The 19,227-nt window shown below is 42.7% G+C and overlaps 1 protein-coding gene across 1 annotated transcript in view; it reads left to right on the forward strand.

Moving 5' to 3' along the window:
* The window catches only part of LOC144101252 (DNA-dependent protein kinase catalytic subunit-like), a 137,015-nt gene that overhangs the window by 85,414 nt on the left and 32,374 nt on the right, over positions 1-19,227 (forward strand). The window contains exons 58-73 of the mRNA XM_077634339.1: positions 9-219; positions 1,965-2,169; positions 2,819-2,965; positions 4,032-4,135; positions 5,378-5,509; positions 7,033-7,218; positions 7,753-7,840; positions 9,869-9,992; positions 12,004-12,142; positions 12,647-12,706; positions 13,161-13,271; positions 13,703-13,831; positions 14,605-14,703; positions 14,904-15,006; positions 16,088-16,181; positions 18,155-18,287. Of these exons, the coding sequence (XP_077490465.1) occupies positions 9-219; positions 1,965-2,169; positions 2,819-2,965; positions 4,032-4,135; positions 5,378-5,509; positions 7,033-7,218; positions 7,753-7,840; positions 9,869-9,992; positions 12,004-12,142; positions 12,647-12,706; positions 13,161-13,271; positions 13,703-13,831; positions 14,605-14,703; positions 14,904-15,006; positions 16,088-16,181; positions 18,155-18,287 (2,065 nt within the window). The remainder of the gene's footprint in view (positions 1-8; positions 220-1,964; positions 2,170-2,818; positions 2,966-4,031; positions 4,136-5,377; positions 5,510-7,032; positions 7,219-7,752; positions 7,841-9,868; positions 9,993-12,003; positions 12,143-12,646; positions 12,707-13,160; positions 13,272-13,702; positions 13,832-14,604; positions 14,704-14,903; positions 15,007-16,087; positions 16,182-18,154; positions 18,288-19,227) is intronic.

Raw genomic sequence — 19,227 nt, forward strand, 5'->3', positions numbered from 1 at the left:
CGTGGTAGGCTATCGGTGGCCAACTTCTGGTGCCAGGAGACGCAGCTGCCGCGTGCTACCGCAGAGCGACTCATCGCCCTCCTGGGCGACATGTACTTGCCAGAGATGGAGGAGCACTTTCTGTCCTCGGTCACGTTCCTGCTCTTCGAGCTGACCTCGCGCAGCCCGGACTACGACCGGAAGGTGTTCCAAAAGCCGCTGTCGGACTGCACCTTTGTGGTAGGTCATCCCCTTTCACGTTATGCGAGGCAGCCAGTCACAGAAGAGTGGCTGGCAGTTAATAATTGGGTACTGCCTCTGTAACATGCTGTATTCTCGATATGCGTATTAAGGGGAGATGTGGGGCTGTCACAGTTTTTGCCAAAAGCCACGTTTTTAAGTTTGTGCTGTGTTGGATTCCCGATTTACTAAAGAAGCTTCTAAGTTTGGTTGTTATCTGCGCTGTAGAAAACAAAAAAATTAATTCTTTTTATGAGACGGAGGTGTGCGTTCGCCATCGAAAGCTCCAGTGAACACATTTTTCAACACGCGGCCACAGAGCTGGCAAGAAACCAAACGTGGAGTGAATGCATCCCATATTAGTAAAATTGTTTTTCGTGTTTTCAAGTCATGGGAGACCTTTTATCAAGAGTACTCCAGGCCATTGAAGAAAATGAAACAAGACAGGCATGTTTTTGGCCGTGACAACTACAGATTGACGGGCAAACTGAAGCAAAAGCTTGGATTGGCGGAAACATAGTGCTGTGCGCGTGTGTTTTTATTGCTTCATCATTAACTAGAGTTTTTGTGTATAGTACCGCTCCCCTCTATCCTCTCTTCCTGTCCCCTCACCTCTTTCATTTCATTTCTCTATTCTGCCTGCTATCCTTTATTTCCGCTGCCCCAGCTCAGGTGCTTCAGTATCGATGGCAGATGCCGGGGCTAGCAAAAATCTTTTCCTTCCTTTTTACTATTATTTTAATAAACCACTTACTACTACTACAGTGGCGGAAACACAGCATGTGTCCTTCGAATGCTGTTTTTGCACCACTCGGAGTCTGGCTAAGACAGACATTGTTTTGACTGTGTTCAACATTGATTATTTTTAATCTTTCCGGCCAGCCAAACAACCAAAGGAAGGATTTCACAAGCATGGACAAAGGCCCTAGACAGCTCTAAACCTTAAAAGAAAAAATGGCTGGCGGTTTAGCATTGCTAAGCACGAAATGTTGTGCAAAAGCAGAGTTTTTTGTAGGTGCACACCACTGCCACTCACGCACCTCAAAATGTGATTGAGGTGTCCACTGACCCAGGGGTCCAGTTATGCGCCTTTCCTTTTCCTCAATATCAATGGAGTCTATAGCGTTGTCAACGCCAATGCCAATGAAACCAATGAACGCCGGCGGCCTGTTGCTCCAGTGCCGTGTCTCTGCCACATTGGTGGCCTATTGCTCTAGAGCCGCATTTCTGCCATGTTGTCATGTGTCTGGAAATATTATTTTTTATTTATGCTTTGCTCTTGGCACAAACCCACAAACATCGCAGGATCTCGCTTAAGGTTTACCCATTCACTAAAAGAGAAAAACCTGAAGCAATTGCCAGAGAGCAGGTTCCTGTTGGAAGAGGAGGGCACAACCTATGGAGCTGGGCACTTCGGATAATTGTTTTTGTTCATAATATTTTTTGCATCGACTTGTATTTGGAGTCAACTTTCCTTTTGGCCAGCAAGGGCTACAGGCTGGGCGGTCGACTTTTGGGCAGCACTATACGTACGGTAATCGCAAAGCTCATCCAAATCCAGTAAAGGTAATGCATTCCTGCAACGAAATTTTTTGCCAGGGTCCCATTTTTTTGCTATGGTCAATTAATTTGAAAGCCCGGTTAATTCGAATATTTTTCATGGTCCCAACGAGTTTGAATTAACGAGGTTTTACTGTACTATGTTCTATTCTAGACAAAGGTTGCATATGTATTATTGGGTGCAGGACTATGCGGTGACGGGGTCTTGGCGACGACGCCACGCAGCCATGACGCCGCTGTTTGCGGAAACACTCTCATTCAGTCAGTCACAGTCTTCATCGACGTCAACACAGTCCTCCACTGCGGGTGGTGGTGCTGGTGCTTCACAAAAGCTGAGGGCCACGCAGGTGGCGCTGCAGTTCACACCAACGCAGCAGGGGACCACAGGGGGTGAGTGAGCTGTTCGCTTATGATGTGTGCACTTATGTATATCACGTCAGGGCACGTTGTTTAAACAAGCATTCTTTTTTTTGTGGAGTCCTTACAGTCAATGAAAAGCTCTCTAATGTAGCAGCACTTTTTGACAGATATGTGCATGTTATTAATTGTATGGTCCACTTATATTTCTGTTCATGAAAATAAGAAGTTAGAGGTATGTGAATATCCACAATTTCAAATATGAATTGAATATGTTTGATTTTTGGTTCGTATTCGTATTCAAAAAATTTATATCGGAGACATTCTGAATATTCGATAATTTGAGAATACTGGCCAGCTATCGAAGACCAAGCTAACTTTCATAAATTCGACAATAACAAAACCACAATGTCTAATGTGTCCCAACATATTTTCTTTATTTTTTGGAAGTGTTTAGTTGAAGGGGGTGAGGAGGATCATCATTTTTTATTTCCGAGGTCTTTAGTGAAAACGAAGCTAGTTCAAAGATTCTATTGCGGGGCTGATGAGTGATCGAGTGCCTATCGTTCGCCTCCTTTACTTCACTTTGATAAGCGTCGTTTCATAGTCCCTTTAACTTGCTCCATGTTTTGATGCTTCCCCTGTGGCTCCCGCGCTTGACCCATGGTTCTCGTCTTTCCAGAGCCCAGCACTTACAGCTGGCTCACTCAGAGCACCCATGAGACCAGCTTTGCCGTCCAGCAGCGGCGACCCATGAATGTTTTACAATTCACGGCCGGCAAGGCAGAGCCAGGCACTAAGAAAGAGGACACTGCTACCAGTGAAAAAGGTGAGAATTCTAACCTTGCAGTACTGCCCTAAAAACAGCCAGACTGGCACAATGCATGCAGCTGATTCCATGATTCATGTATCACCAACTCGCCCGCTTATCTATCCTGTTGTATATATCCTATTAAGCACTGTTTAGCCATCTGCTGTTGTGGACGCTTCCTGAACGCGGTATTTTTTTTTTGCATAGATTTAGATCCTTTGGAAGTTTTAGATGGATAGATTTAAGACAGGGGTCCTCAAGCTAGGTTTTTGCCGAACCCTTGGGTTCCTTTGCATGCTTCCTGGGTTCCTTTGCATGCTTTCTGGGTTCTGAGTATCTAAACCAGCTCACGCCTCAACCCCCCACTTTATTTTGGGGTTAATCATAGTGTAACTGCTTATAACCGTTATGGTTCACGATGTAACCAGTAAATAGTAATTGAATTTGGGCATTTTTTTGAAGGGCTCTTTTTTGCATGCCAAAGAGGCAAGGACAGACGCCAAGACGTTGGATTCCTCAGTACCTCTTGAAAGCCGCTCTGGATCTGTCGAGCTAAGAAAATTGATAATGCTTGATTTTAAGGCTTACTGGTGTTTCTGGGCACCAAGCCTTGCATTAAAATGAAGCTCTTGCAAACCTTGTCCCTATGGCTCAGTAGCAGAAGCATCCTTCCATTGAAGGCTACTTTGCACATGTGTTCAACTTCATGACAGCTGTATGGTAACGGTGATGAAAGGCGCAAGCATTCATTTACCGGGGAAAAAAATAATAAAAACTTTTCGCTTCCTTGAATTCATTCAAGAACTGAGAAATTAAACATTTATGGGGGTGTTAATCTCATTTTCTGGCAGGGCAGGGCCCAGCACCGTTAATTTTCCATGGCCAGCATGCATCCGAGAAGCTTGATGCTCTGGTGCTGCATAGTCCTATCGTGTAATTTCAGCAGAGCTCATTCTAATCTGCTTACTTCACTTTTTTGTCTTAGATGTTGGAATAGCAAATAATATTAAATTTTGAAAAGCTTATGCTCTGAGTCGTGATTGTTTGTGTCTCGTGCTCATTGATTATTTGCTTGTTCATGTAGCTGACGTCCTGCAACGTTTGAAGGGGAGGAGGTTTTTGCAAGATGAGGATCAGGTCCGTCTTCAACACATTCGCAGAGAAGTTCGTCTGCGAGAAACTCGAAAGGTGGGTGGCAGTGCATTCGAAATTTTTATCGTGTTTCACTCATTAATCATTATGCTTTGTTTTTGACACTTGTGAGCACAGTCCAGCTTTGAACTAATTAATAATGTTGTATCTTCACAACTTGGATCCTAGTAGCAACGCTGTGTTCATATTCGATGTGTTTAATTGATCAATTTACCTTTGTAGAATTCTATTGTCTATGAGAGCACTCCCTTTGGGCTCTGTCCGTCTTTAAGGTCAGATAACCGAATAGAGAAGCGACATTCCCTTATGGTACTGTAGTGACCTCCAAGACAAGCCCCACTTGCGACTTCTGCATGTCACGCAATATAGATAGACGTGATCAAAATTTCCTCCACCAAATTCGCCTGGACGTTGCCTTTACTAAATCCTATTTACATTATATCAGTGCATCAAGTAGCCCTCTGTGCCCCAAATGTGGTGTGCCCGAGGATCTTCCACATTCGATCTCCCACTGCCAACTCTTCAACAATCATCGCAAAGCACTTTTAAGTGCTTTAGGACTCCAACAGGACGGCCCCGTGCACCTGGAGCATGTCCTTGGACCCTGGAGGGACCCGGCTTTGGGTGTGCGCGGGACAAAAGCATTTTTATTGTTTTTAGTAGACACGAGTTTGGTGGACATTCTTTGAAAATCATGTGTGTGTGTTTGTGAGTGCGTGTGCGCGCTTGATTTCACCATTCACCCTTTCTTTTTTTTCTTTTCGTCTTTTTTTTTTCACTATCCTCTTCTCTTCTTTCACCCTCCCCTGGAGGAGCATGCCAGGCCGACAACCAGGCAGACCTCTCCTGTTCCATTAAACTCCCTCCTCCTCCTCGAAGACAAGATAAACGTTGTAGGGAATGGCAGAAAAGTTGTGTAGGTGGCACTGGAAAGTTTGACCAAAGATTGTGGGAGTAGGGTGCCCACATCTGGCACAGGAAAGTGTTAATTGCAGGCCTCTGAGAGAGACCTTTGCCTTGCAGTAGGCATAAGCTGGCTGATCATGATGGTAGTGACAATGGCTGTATTGGCAGGAGGGGGCAATGATGGTAATGAAGAACCTTTACTTTAGCTGCGTGGCATGTCTGGTACTATAAGCAAGGCTATCGTTCATGGGCAGTGTCTCACTCTCGGTTCTGTAGTGATGAGCTCTGGGAAGTTTCTTTTAAATTTTGGGCTGAAAACTTTTGGCCATGCAGTTGCACTCACTCATTCCTACCATTGTTTGCCTTTTCCAGAAACTTGAAGAAGAGCGGCATGTTCGACGGGAAGCGGAGGTGACGCTGTACCGAAGTTACCGCATGGGGGACTTCCCTGACATTGAGATTTCCCATGCAGCCTTGATAGCGCCCATGCAGGCATTGGCTCAGGTAATTGCGATAGTGTAAACTCAGTCATAAGTTTAGCCATTCAGTACATTTGAAGGGTAAGGTGGAATTTGGAGGTGCTTAGGCGAAGTCGGCGATCCACAGCAGCAGGTAAGACAGGAGCTTTTAGTCACACTTTTGCCGGCCGTAGCGGCTCAGTGGTCATGAAATTCACATGGCCAGCACAAGTTCATAGACTTGATTCCATTTGCATGGCCGTTTTCGAAATGATGCTAAATGAGAAATGCTCTGTACTGAGACTTTAATGCACATTCAGAAGCCTGAGTTGATAATTTAGAAATTAAGCTTGAGTCCTTAATTGTGGCATGCTTTATAGTCCGCAGTGTTGCTTTGATTCATGTAAATTCATTTATAAGTCATTAAATTTCTTCACACATTAATGAAGTAAAAGAAATTTGTCTGGCTTCACAAAAATTTCTGAATGCCCAGTAAGTGCGGTTCAGTCCTGCATTGACCATTTGATACATTGCTAGCCCAGTTTGCTAACCATTCAAGATTTATGCCTCTTTCATAAATTTTCTAGCTGTTTGAAGCTACATCGCCAGGCTAATACTCATGCCATGCGGGCAGGCAAATTTAATGCCATTAATTGCTTACTGCCTTAAGTTTTAATGGCATTCGAGTAAATGGTTAATTCATAACTTTCAGTCAGATGAGGCATCTCTATTGCATTTTTGACTCGAAGGGCGCTATTTTTATCAGCCCTTCTGACGGATACTCTCGGCTTGTGTGCTGACACGTGAGTTTATGGCTACTTTTTCGAGTTGTCAAGAGAGAGCAGCAGTATTTTCTGCGAAATAATTTTTATACTGCATTTGAATTACATTCCCGATATAGTGTGCTCATTGGCACTGTTTATATTTAGGCGAAATATTTCACTACCTTGCAAGCATTATCGTCATCGCAACTTTCTTGTAGTGACATTAAATGTGGATGTGTAGCACCAATTCCGAAAATAATGGCACTAAAAAACTTAAGGCCTTAACCATTTACTGCCATTTCTCGTGCGCGTGTGGCACGGGTATAAGTCATATAAGTTGGGCTTAAATTTTCTCTGTCATCTAAAGCAGCAGTCAGCAGCCAAGCCTCGCAAGCCAGCACACCTCTGGTGCGGTCATCTAGCAGCCATTGATTCCAGTTCGGCAGCTGTTCAACTATTGGAGAAAGCAGATTACCAATTTTTTTATGGGTGTACTTGTGGCAGACTGCATTAGCATTTTGCAGTAACAGTAAGCCTTGTTAATGTCCTTTTGAGTGATATTGTACCTTTCTGTTGAGTTTCATATTAAGCTGTTAATGCTCTTTTGAGTGATGTTGTACCTTTCTATTGAGTTTCATGTTAAGTTGTTAATGCCCTTTTGAGTGATGTTATACCTTTCTGTTGAATGTCATATTAAGGGGAACTTGGTACAACAGTCACCATGGGGAGAAGGTTGCACCGCGAATGGAGTTGCATTTATCTAAAATATGAAGCAGTTCTTCAACATCGTCACTGCTTTTTGCAGCAAGACCAGCAAGTTGCGATGATGGTGCTGTCGGAAGTTGTCACGTCTGCTTTGCTCGACTCGAGACGGGAGGGCTCACCATTTGCCAGACGGCGTGGCGAACTGTGCGAGGGACTGCAGGGAGCACTGGCGAACATCCTAGAGAAGAGCATGCGATGCTTCCCTCCGTTGGTGAACTTTGTGCAGGTAGGAGGCATGATCACATGGTCGACAAGTTGCATGATGTGGGTGGCTCCTGTGGAATGGTGCATTTAGTAAGGCCCATAAGTTTCAGCATCGACACACTTTATATTCCGCGAACTGAGAACAAAGATTCCGCAGAGTTCCACGTGCGACATCAAGTAAAGTTTCAGAATGCATCTTACGTTATATTTGGAACCGGTACCGTAGCGGTGGCCTAGTGGCCTGAGCATCCGCCTCGCATGCGGGAGGTACGGGGTTCGATCCTCAGTGCTGCCAGGTACCCACCGGTGATGCAATTTGTAGAAGCTTTTTCCTGATCTGGTGCTTGGCTTGTTTAGGGTGAAATGCTTGGGAAATGGGTTTTTGACCCCTCCCTTGAGTAGAAGAAAAATACCTTGTGCCATGGCGCTCTTTGGTCACAGATGCCCTTGCGCCGCCGCCACCACCACTTTTCTAATGTTAACTTCGACGTTAAGTCACTGTGTGAATTCACCATGCCAAAGTTGAATTGTCATTCATCTCCTATATCTTTTACAGGAGGTAGCTTTTCAGAGTGCCGCCGATATCAAGCTTCCAGTGTCAGCCATCTGCAGGGCATCTGTAGCCAGCGGACATCAGAGTCTTGGTAAACTCCCTTTTGATCATTTGTGTTTGGATTTAAACATGGGGTTTTCACTAACGACTAGTTTGTTTCTGGATCGTTTTCGTTGTATTGAATGCACGGCCTGGCTACGAAGAACTGTATCGATTAAATTAACATAAGCAGGGATTCTTAGTGTTTTTGTTAGCCTTGAAGCTGAGGAACCCTGCATATCTTGAATTCTATCCCTTCCTGTTCAACGTGCACACAAAAAAGGAGCATGCAGAGGCATAGAACCTCAAGAAAATTCAAATTTCGAACAATAATGACTGGCTTTACAGTGATACAGTTTTCGATATGCATTTACAGTGCAATTAGTCCCAAAATATAAGTGGGTAAAGGAAATGTGGAGGCATGCACAAACTTAGGCACTTGGGGAACCCGAAAAAGCACTTTTAAGTAACCCGCAGAACCCAGTTTGAGAACCCCTGAACTAAATGATTATAAAAGCACTTAAAGGGCCACACAAAGGGTGTTTGAGCTTGGCTTTAAAATGCTTGCACTATGTAGAGTACAGGCCACCGAGCGTCCATGTCGCGTACGAGACATCAAAAGCGAGCGGGAAATTTACGATACATTTCTAAAAATTTCCGCTTCCACATCTCACGGCGACACGCAACGCCAGGTTTTCGGGCGAAAAACTTGCATACGACGTCACGTCATGCAAATGACGTCAGCAGCCAGGAGTTATCATTGGTTCACAGCGCCAAATTCTTTCAGACATCATGCACCACCGCGGCCGAGGCCACTCCGCGCGCATCGCAGCCGGTGGAGGTCGGGGAGGGGCCGAGTGAGTGGGGCCGGCGGAGGAGCGCCTCCGTTTTGGCGTGCGAGAAGAGAGGGAAAGGCGCGAATACGCGGAAGTTCAAAGTTTGTCTGCATATAACTCAGCTTCCACAAAACGCATTAAAATAATTCTTGCTGGAGGATAATTATGAACCGCCTTACATCCCAGGCATATCGCACCTTTATTGAGACCCCCTTTCTGGGTCCTTTTAATGCAGTACACTACTCAATTTTTAGTGTATTGCTTGAGGTGGTTACCTTGTCTGTGTTGTTTTTAAGTTGGATTCTTGTACTCTGATGCCATGATCAATCATCACTCAGTAAAAATTTGTGAAAATTATGGCGCTGGGCATTGAGGGATGCAGTTGTCAAAAAATTGGGATTAAATTTTGATCCTTGGAAGTGTTGCAGCGTGCACAGAATATCGGTGCATGAACATTTCTGAAGCTGCCACTGCTGGTTAATTGGTCAGTAATTTTACTGATAATGAAGTAGGCTGTTATTAACTCAAACTCTTCTAACTGGAGTGTCCTGTCGTCATCGAGTGTTAGTTAAAAAGAGCCCTTAATTTTAACTGCGAACACTTATTGAAACTAATTTTTGTTCCCCTTCGAGTTTGATTTCTGAGAGCGGACAGTAAGAACGTCGTGCTAAGGAGCTAAACATCATCAACAACATTTGCCCGCAGCTGGCACCTCTGTAATGCCAGGTGTAACACTCAGTCATTCAGTTTTTCCTAATGAAGATGCATTTTTTAGTAGGCCATTTTAAGTTCTATGTCACACATGTGCACCGATTATTCGATTCATCATATTTTTCTGCATCCGTAGTTGGGTGTTTTCAACCGTGTGGCCATTCAGGGACTGCAGTTCTACGAAAAAGAAAGGATAAATTTAGAAAACTTTTGACTGCATAAATTTATAATAGAAGTTGTAAATTTATAAGATTGAATTTTGTTGAATTTGGGCGTTAAAATTATAAAATTCATAATAGAAGTTGTAGATTTATGATTAAATTTTGCTCAGTTTGAATGTTCATTCGTAGATTTGTAATAAAAATTGTAAATTTATAAGATGGAATTTTGTTGAATTTGGGTTTTTTCTCTGGCTTTGTTGTCGGGGCTTCTTTACTGTGGTGGTGGCACTTCGTTGAAAATTGTACTCAGAGTTGGTGAAGAAAACTCGGACCGCCACTGCAGAGATTGCAACGCTAAATTCCGATGCTCAGGTATTCTGCTTTTGGAGGAAACGAAGCGTGTCGACAGCTCATCGACGTCTGAAAATGCACCACCAGCCAAGCGATCGAGGACCGAGGAAGCACCAAAGGGTCAGATGTGGATGCACCTGGCTGAGTGAGTTTGCACTGTGATTCAGTGCTGGTGATGTGATGGCAGTTGTCATTACATTTGAAATGATTGAGTGCCTGCAAACAAACACTACTTTTTTTTGTTTGAATTTTGCTTAACTTGGTTGGAGTTGCAGAATGCAATACACTGCTTTGCATTGTTAGCAGCTTGTGCTTTAGCTTGCTGCAACCTAAGCAGAGTAAAAAGAAATGATTCCACTGTATTGTTAGTCTTACCTAGTGACACGGGCTGGGGCATTTTATTTTTCAATCTTTTTTCCTGCCCCACCATAATTTTTGTATTGTTAGTCTAAGCCCGTTATACTTAGTGGTACGGGCAGGGACATTTTCTTTTTCGTTCTTTTTATCGTCCCACAATAATTTTTGTATTGTTAGTCTGACCCTTTGGTTGCCAACTGCAGGCCAGACCTCTCATGTTGAAAATTCTGCATTTTCTTTTTCTTGAGTGGTCAGGGCTTTTATTCTCTAGTCAAGCGGAATTAATAGCAGGATAAATATCGGTTCCAGTGGCCTCCTTTTATTTCTATTCTAGCACCATAGTTCTTGTTATTAAAGACTGGTTAACTCTTTCCTTACCGTGCCTTTTCAAGTTCATTAATTTGATCAAAGGCGCAAAACGACCCATAGGACGTGATCACGGCTGTCTTTCGACATGGAACACTATCCAGTGTGTTGGGAAAAAACCGTGCTTCAGTTTCGGATTTGATATTTTTCATCAGCCATAAGAAAGGGTATTTTTAAACTTCTGCGAAACGTCTCACTGCGGAGCAGTCACAGCGAGCATGGCAGGCATGCAAGGTGGTATGCACGTATTTCGCCGACACAGCTCAGCAAGAGTGCTGTTCTCATGATTCCACAGCATTGACATTTGACTTTGTATATACAAGTGACAGTGATATAGGAAAAAGTGACATCCGTTCGTCCAATTTTAATTAGGACAGTGATGACTGCTCTGCCCTGTCTGAATCATTGATGGGTGCTCATCCGTAGCTCTTACTTTCAGTGTTACCAAGAAGATTTTGCTGCTTTCTGAACCTCTTTGAAGGTACCGGGCATGTTCTGACTGATTCCATGCCATCAGCAGCGAAACAGATCGAGTTTTCTCCAAGACGGCCTGGGTTTGGCCTTAGCATTGCTCTGCAGAGTAGCCACAAATGCTTTGAGCGAGCGATTGTTTTCTTTTTTTTTACAGGTAACAGTGTTTAGCGTGAAAAGTTCTGTAATTTTGAATAGTACTAATTTCTGACATAGTAACGCATAAAATACCTAATCTAGATTTTTTTAGTGTAGCCTCTTTTTTCTTCATGTCATTAAAAAAAGGGCTCTATTAGCTACACTCTGTGTATTGTACTAAAGCAAGATTGTTAAATTTATGGCTTCATAAGATTTTTGCACACATCACGAATGAAAATTGGTTTTTGGGGAGAGGAAATGGTGTAGTATCTGTCTCACATCTAAATGCCTGTAAAGGAAGGAATAAAGGAGGGAGTGAAAGAAGAAAGGAATAAAGAGGTGCTGTAGTGGAAGGCTTCTGAATAATTTCGACTACCTGGGGATGTTTATCATGCACTTTCGCCTCCATCGAAATGTGGCTCAGTTGGAACCCAGGTACTGCAGATCACTAGGCGAGTGCCCTAACCACTGAGCCACCGCGGCGTGTACACACATCACACCAAAATTTTAGTGTGACACACATCACACTAAAATCGCGGTTTCTCCCAGCAAGGAATAAGTTAATACTCTAAGAGAATTTTAATGTAAAAGGAACAGACCTGTAGTTCTGAAGCTGCATTCTGTAATTTGTGCAAGAATAATGGTGTAATCAGGTCCACCTGGCACAGCTAGGTTGTCAGTAGCAATCTTAGTCCACAACACTGTACACTGGCAGTGCTTCTTTGTGAAATTTTCAGGACACTGTTTTTTATTTAAAAACAATTAGAGCATGACTAAATGTTTTATGGCCCAACCTTGTTTCACGAACGTCAAAATGTCTCCAGGCTGTACAAGTCCCTGGGAGACTATGATGCGGTTCGTGCATCGCTGGCTCTTTGCGAGGATGTTGGTCCGAAGGCCAAGGATGCTCTGGAGAAAGAAGCTCGGGGAAATTACCAGGAAGCTCGGGATATTTACCGGCAGGCAAGCTAAACACGCCCCTTTATTTTTTTTTCTAATTTCATCTAACTTCTGTGGTGAAGTAACTAGGAGAGTGTTTCTTCTGCAAATTGCAGGCCACTATTGGCTCGGAGGTCCGTACATATGAATTGGCTGTTTATCATAAGGTTGAAAAAAAAAAAAACGATTTTGTTCGGCTTGGTGAAAATGCCCTTGATTTTTATTTCAGACTTTGTGGATTGTTTCCTTGTGTGTATTTACCTATTACGGCAACAAATTCCAAACATATTACTACTGTTGTAAGTGGATATAGTTATTTGCACATATATATATTTGCACATATAAGACGATTTTTTTTACACCTTGCATGTAATTCTGCTTCGGATATAAACCCCCAATGGCTGAAAATGTTATTTCTTAACTTTAATTCCTTGATAATCTTCATCATCGCTATCTTACTTTATTTGACTGTACTTCCGTGAAGTGGTTGTTATGAAAATATCACGCATTTCTCTTTTTTTTTTTCAGCTTGTTGCAAGCAGGTCTGTAGGGGAGGATGGCCTGACTTGGGATGATGCCGTTCTTCAGGTAATTCCACCTGCGAGTGCTGTGTTTCAGCTTCTGCCCACCAGTTTCAGCATTACAGTCATTAAACTAGCAAAAGGTGCCCTGTTAACGGGGCCACTTCATTCGGATCCCCTAACACACAGCTCAAACAATGTAGTTATCGATGCATACCATGGGTACCAAGAAATCTGTTTTGCTCTTGCATCTGAGCCACAGCTTTTGAACGCAGCGCAACAATCTGTGGGAAGCGCCGATGCAATCACTCGCCTGGGAAACACTTGACAGCCGGGTTGTTGACATTGCGTAGGACCGGTGCGTCTCACTAATTTTCCGTGCCTTCTCCAACGTGACCAATAGTTGATGTTAAATCACTTTATCTAAAAGTATGTTCAGTGACCATTTGCATTAACTGAAACGGCCCATAAAGCTAAAGCTAGTTATTGACTTAATTTTGTTGAAATCTCCGTCTTCACAGTGCTGCTGCCTTCTGGGAGAATGGAAAGAGCTGCAGGTTGAGGTCGACACAAGGCTAAACCTGAGCAGCGGATCAAACTGGGACCGCCTGTGGGATGGGCCATACAATCAGGTTTGCTTTCCAGAAAATTTTGGTGCGATGTTTATTGTGTGAAAATATACAACAAAGAGTCAGGCACATAAAAAAGACCTCTTAAAGGCAAAGAAAATTTTTTTCTGAAGGTTGTATGTAGCTTATTCACTCAAAATAACAGAGGTTTAGATCGTAGCAAGTAGTAAGGAGAGTATGTTATAGTATGTTGTTCTGGTTATGTTGGGAGCCCACTGGTAAATATATTGAGTATGCTTTAGTGTTTTTTGCACTTCATTGTAACTGATGCCACCAGAGTGGACTTGACGTCACTTCGGGTAAAGACATCATCAGCCTCTGATGCTATCGTATTGCCAACACATAAGGTAATTAGGTGTCCCTGTGAATTTTTCTGTAGTCCGTTTTTTTTTTTACACAACACATGATATGCTGTGACCATTTTGCATAAACAGGAACACTACCTGCCACTGTATGTGAAAGCTCGCATCAAGAGGATTCTGAATGAAGATGGCGATCAGCAAGGCTTCCCAGCTGTCATCCGTCGCTGGATGGACGATTCAAGGAGGAAACGATTTCTCGAGGCAAGCCACTGCCTCTTTGTTTGCATTGAAATTTCAGTGCTACTCATTTGACATTTCAGTATATGAGCCTAGTGGATGTTGGTGAGGCTATGGACGTGAGATGTAGATGATCTATGTGAAACTCAAATTGAAAGGAATTGCAAAAAGTGGAATACGGATAGATTTACGGCGATAATACAGTCAAACTGACTGAATCGAAATGCGAGAGGATCGAGAGTCTTTTTCAGTGAAAGAATGCATAACAGTACTTCAAAGTCACAGGCATGAACAAGATTTAGTGTCATTGGTTCATGTTCCCAACGGCATTGACTTGAGCTCCCTGAACGCAAGATGTGGAGGCAGCAAAGCTTGTGCAAGGCATACTGCTTTGGCAATACTTGAAATAGGGCAAAATGGCAGTGCCCTTCTGTACGAGGGCAGCATTTGTATCAAAATGCTCAGTTATCATCATCATCATCACCATCATCCTGACTACGCCTACTGCAGGACAAAGGCCTATCCCATGTGTCTCCGAATAGCCGCGTCCTTTGCCAGCTGCGGCCACTGTATCCCGAAATTCTTAGTAGTGCTCACTTTTCGATCATGATGCCAACAGTAACTGGTAGTACCTTGCTCTTTCTTCACTTGTCCGAGTTGAAAAATGTAAACTGTGTAGTTGTCTCTTGGCAAGCTCCTCTGAGGCACCTTTTGGTAGCACTAATAGTTATCACATTATAAAATGCATTTCTTCATCTTCGTAATGCACTTCTTTATTATTTGCGTCTTTCTTGCAGGAAGTGTGTTGTCAGGAGCTTGTGCTACTGAGCCTGTCACAGAAGGACACCTGCCGAGCCGAATACTACATCAAGTGCCTCACAGAACAGTTCCTGGAGGTTGGAGCTTGATCTCACTACTACATTTGTCACAGCCGGTCAAAAAGCTTTAATGGTGCTGCAAAGTTTCTTTTGGTCACCATAATCATGCTCAAAGTAAATCTAATCCAAAGCTGCTGTCTACAGTGTGAGCTCTTATAGAATTTAGTAACTGAATTCACTTTTTTGTGATGCAACAGGCTCTGCTCTTACGCTTGCAGGATTGGAGCAGCCTGAGCGTCCTGACACCGTCATTGATCGAAGGCAAGCTTGAGTGCCTGCTACCACTGACTGACCTCAGCCTGTACTTGAAGCACAGCAGACGTGAGTGTTCATCATGTTTATGAGCATAAGCTCTCCTTAGCTCTTACCCAGGTTGTGAAAAGTCGTTGTCGACATCCGCAGGTCCTATTTCACACCACTGCACAAAGAGGGCGCTGTGAAACAGTGCCGCAGCACTAAGAGTAGTTTGTGTCGCTGCACACAGAGGGCACCGCGAAAAGGTGCCATGGTGCACAGTGCCACTTTTCTCATACTGGTCATGTCCTCTGACTCTCTTAGAAGAATTCAATATGCTTTGACGGATGAGTTTATATCTGAACAAAAACTGTCAAACTGAACACTTCTCTGAAAAATTGTGTGGTTTTTCGCCACAGGTAATGCTTATACGTTTGCGTCATTGACTCAATTCCATCCTGTGAGTTTTGTCTTTAGAGCATGTGCCTCCGACCTTTCGTGTTCCATGGAAATTGCTCTTGAATTGCCTTGTGCTCAGGTAACGAATCTGCAGGTTATTATTAGATGCCTTTGCAAAGAAAGTAGTCGGAACAGTACCAAAAGTTTGTTTGAATTTTGCGGAATTGTAATTAGGGGAGGCTTTATATAATTTATTTAATCTTGACAGGACCCGTGCATCAGTTCGGCTGAGCCGAGAGTTCAAATTATGTGAGCTTGAATTAACAAGACTCATTTGTGTTGTTGTACCTGCAATGCTATTACATTTATAAAGAGAGCACCAGAGTATTTAAAACAAATCCTAAAAATTTTGAACGAGGTACCTAAAATACACGAAAATAATTTTGACCTGCTTGGCAATGCATAAAAGTAATAAAATCATAAAATATTGATATTAAAACTATGAAAACCAAGCATTCCACAATTATCATTTGCTCATGATGAATGATTTGTGACATCAAACACCAAACATTCAAATAGCATCTGGTTATGGGTGTTTTAATATTCACTCCAAATATTCTAAATTTTCGAATGTTCACACAAGCCTGGGTTGGCACCAGATATTCCTGTTACTTCTTGATGCATCCTTCTTGATGAAACCTCTGTTCTTTCTTTTTAATTCCTGTCGCCTTTTTTTTTTTAAATTCACGTCCCGGACATCTTTACCCAGGCCCTGAGGCTGATCATCTATTGTCAAGCTGGCGCTCACGGTTGCCTAGCAATGCAGACTCTGTCCTCCTCTGGAATGAGGTCATTACTAACCGGTGAGTGACCACAGTTAGGTTTGGTATAGGCGACTCCTTGGTCAAAGCCGTGTCAACTCCAGAAGCACCGTGGATGAGGCTACTGCTATAAAAATACGTAGAAATTTTAGTAATGTGGCTGTCATTATACTAAGAGCGGACCATCTTTCTTTGTTTTTTTTTTTTTTCATTTACAAAAAAAAAAACGAAAGGAAATTTCGGTCACGGGAGTGGCCATATTTTGGCACATATGATATGATAAAGGAACACTCATGAAACTGGTCTGTGGGTGAGACATTTTGTTGTAACACAGCACAGATGTAACAAGTAAGAATTAAAAAGGTGTCTGAGTGGAATAAACGTCGTAGTGGTAATTCTTTTTTTAAGCGAAACAGTACACAACTGACAAGGCTAATTAGTGTTTGTTGCATAGTTCTTAAATATGTGCTGAAAGGTTGAAGTCCTATGTCATTTGTATTTTCTCATTTATAATGTGCCCACAGTCCTACTGAACGTGGTAATTAAACGCTTATTTCTTTTATGGAAAAGGCACTCAGTTTAGCCAGGAAATGCAGCGTCCCTGTAAGCATAATTGATTTGTCAGAGGAAGCTAGCTGTCTTCAGTGAAGTGAAAATCACTGGGCGACTTCTTTTATACTTGAATGCCTTAGCTAAGTTATTCTTAGGCATGTGCGAATAGTGTTTTTTTTTTTTTTTGGTTCGAAACGAATTCGAAGCGAAGTCATTTTCTTCGAATGATTTCTAAGCAAATGTTTCAAATGCTTCTGGCATTCATAAAAGATTGAACGGTGCAACAGGCATTTTCAAAAACGTGTATTTTTCAAACACGTAGTGCTGTTACATGTAAAAAAAAGGGAGATTGCATTGAAGCTTTGTCACACTCATTAAAACTGTGCCGACGTCCTTCAAAAATGGCCATTGGAAATCGGGGGAGTAGAAATACATGCAGAGCCAATGTATTTGTGGGGTGTGAGACCTGTCTATGAGAACCCCGACTGCTAGTCTTAGTTGCGATTGCGTCGTTCTGCAACTGCTGCCTTTAAAAGACTACTTCGTAAACACTTGCTGAGCATACGCACCGCATGCCACAATGCCACCTCGGAGCAGGTGTGCTGAATTAAAACCACTTGAGTATCTTCGCGTTGTTTCAGCTATTCACTCGTGCCGAATACTTCGAGAGTTCGAATACCAAACATTGCGATCGAATCTGAATACTTTCTTGTTCAACCAAATATTTGAAAATATTGAATATCCGCACAGGCCTAATTGTATTGTTAGAGGGTTGTATATACAATGCAAAGTACCATACTTCATTGTCTGCAAGTGGCACTATTGTAATAGTCACCACACCCTGTAAACTGTTCCCATCATGAAAAATTTCACAGAAAGAGTCGCACCTTCATACAAGTCTCACCTGGCCCATTGTAGCTCCACAATATTCGTGATAAAACTGCCTCGGTAGATTTTCATGTACATTCCCAACTCTCCTCGCGCAGTATCGTCATCTGCTTGTTTTGGTTCTTCTTGGCTGATGCCAGTTCTTAAATTTAAGCAGTAACACATTGCCAGTTTCATCATTTGTCCTTGCTTTGAACATCCCTAATAATCAGTAAAGAGCCAGAGCAAATGCTGGTGTAGCACATTCCACAGGCGTATTAGATATGCATTTCCTTCACCGTGTAGGTATAACTGTGAAAGGGAGCTTTTTAGGAACCTGTATAAAAATTACAGTGTTCACGTCGCACAGTTTAGGCTTCTTTACCCAAGAAGTTGTTAAGTCACGCAGTTTATGGCTTCCATAACGAAAGTTGTTGTTAAGTAACACTGGCAGAAAATTTAAAAAAAAAGAAGGCTACTAATGCAGTCAGGGCAGGTAGGTTGTCTTCTAGCTCTAGAGCGGGTGCTGAGATTTTGTTGAGTTTCTGTTGAGTTTCTTATTGAGTTCTCTGTTCTTCTCTGTGCTTGCTGCTCAGGTGCTTTCTCATCAGGTCCCTTGGGCGCCCTGTGCCCGAGGAGAAGGCACTTATCCTGAATGCTTTTGCCAGTGCCATGCTTCAGCAGGATAATGTTCCCATGGCACTGAGGTCTGTCGTCGAAATTGAACAGGTGCAGCAAGCTTTGATATTGCATTTTGGGCCCCGAATTCATTCATCATTTCTGTGGTGTCTTCATCATCATCATCATCTGCCTGACTATGCCCACTGTGGGACAAAAATCTCCCATATCTCTCCAATTAACCTTGCACCTTATCCTTGCAAAGTTCTTAATCTTAACCGCCCATCTAACTTTTTGCTGCCCCCTGCTACACTTACTTGCCTTCTGTTGAAATCCAGTCCGTTACCCTTAACGACCATCAGTTATCTTGCTTTCACACTACATGCCCTGCCCAAGCCCATTTCTTCCTCTTGATTGCGACTAGGGTGTCATTAACCCGCGTTTGTTCCCTCACCCACTCTGCCCGCTTTCCTAGCAAGTTCATGGCTAGCTGCAAGCTTTCTTTGTCGCTGTTAGTACTTACAGTACATTTGAAAGCTTAACCTTTTTTATAAGGTTAGAAGAATGTCGTAGCATTTTATTCATGTGAATTCAAACTTCGATAGTTCAGACAGTTTCAGAGTTTTGATTGTTGATTGTTCTGCTTTGTTCTCGGAGCTCGTTCCGTCTATAATCTTACTATCAAGAAAAACGACTTGCAAAAAAAAATTTTTTTAGGCCATTTCTGGAAACCTTGTTTCTCTGCTGCTACAGTATTCAAGTTTATCGAAAGGTAGCTGTATGCGAATACTGAAATTTTCAAAAATGAGTATGAAGAAAAAATGCTTTCAAATATTGAATAGAATATCAGTTCAGTATGGAAAAATATTTCAGAAAGAGACAAATAGACTGTTTCTGTCCGTAATTTTTTTTTTAATGGTATGATCTTTGTAACAAGAAAAAACAGACCTAGACTGACTGGACACCGTACGGAAAAAACATGGCAAGCACAGAAATGTATACTGCTCGATTAGACAGCTTAACAGTGTGCAACCTGTACTGTGGCCATGCA

The sequence above is a fragment of the Amblyomma americanum genome, chromosome 8 (assembly GCF_052857255.1).
Source record: "Amblyomma americanum isolate KBUSLIRL-KWMA chromosome 8, ASM5285725v1, whole genome shotgun sequence".
In the NCBI taxonomy this organism is placed as follows: domain Eukaryota; kingdom Metazoa; phylum Arthropoda; class Arachnida; order Ixodida; family Ixodidae; genus Amblyomma; species Amblyomma americanum.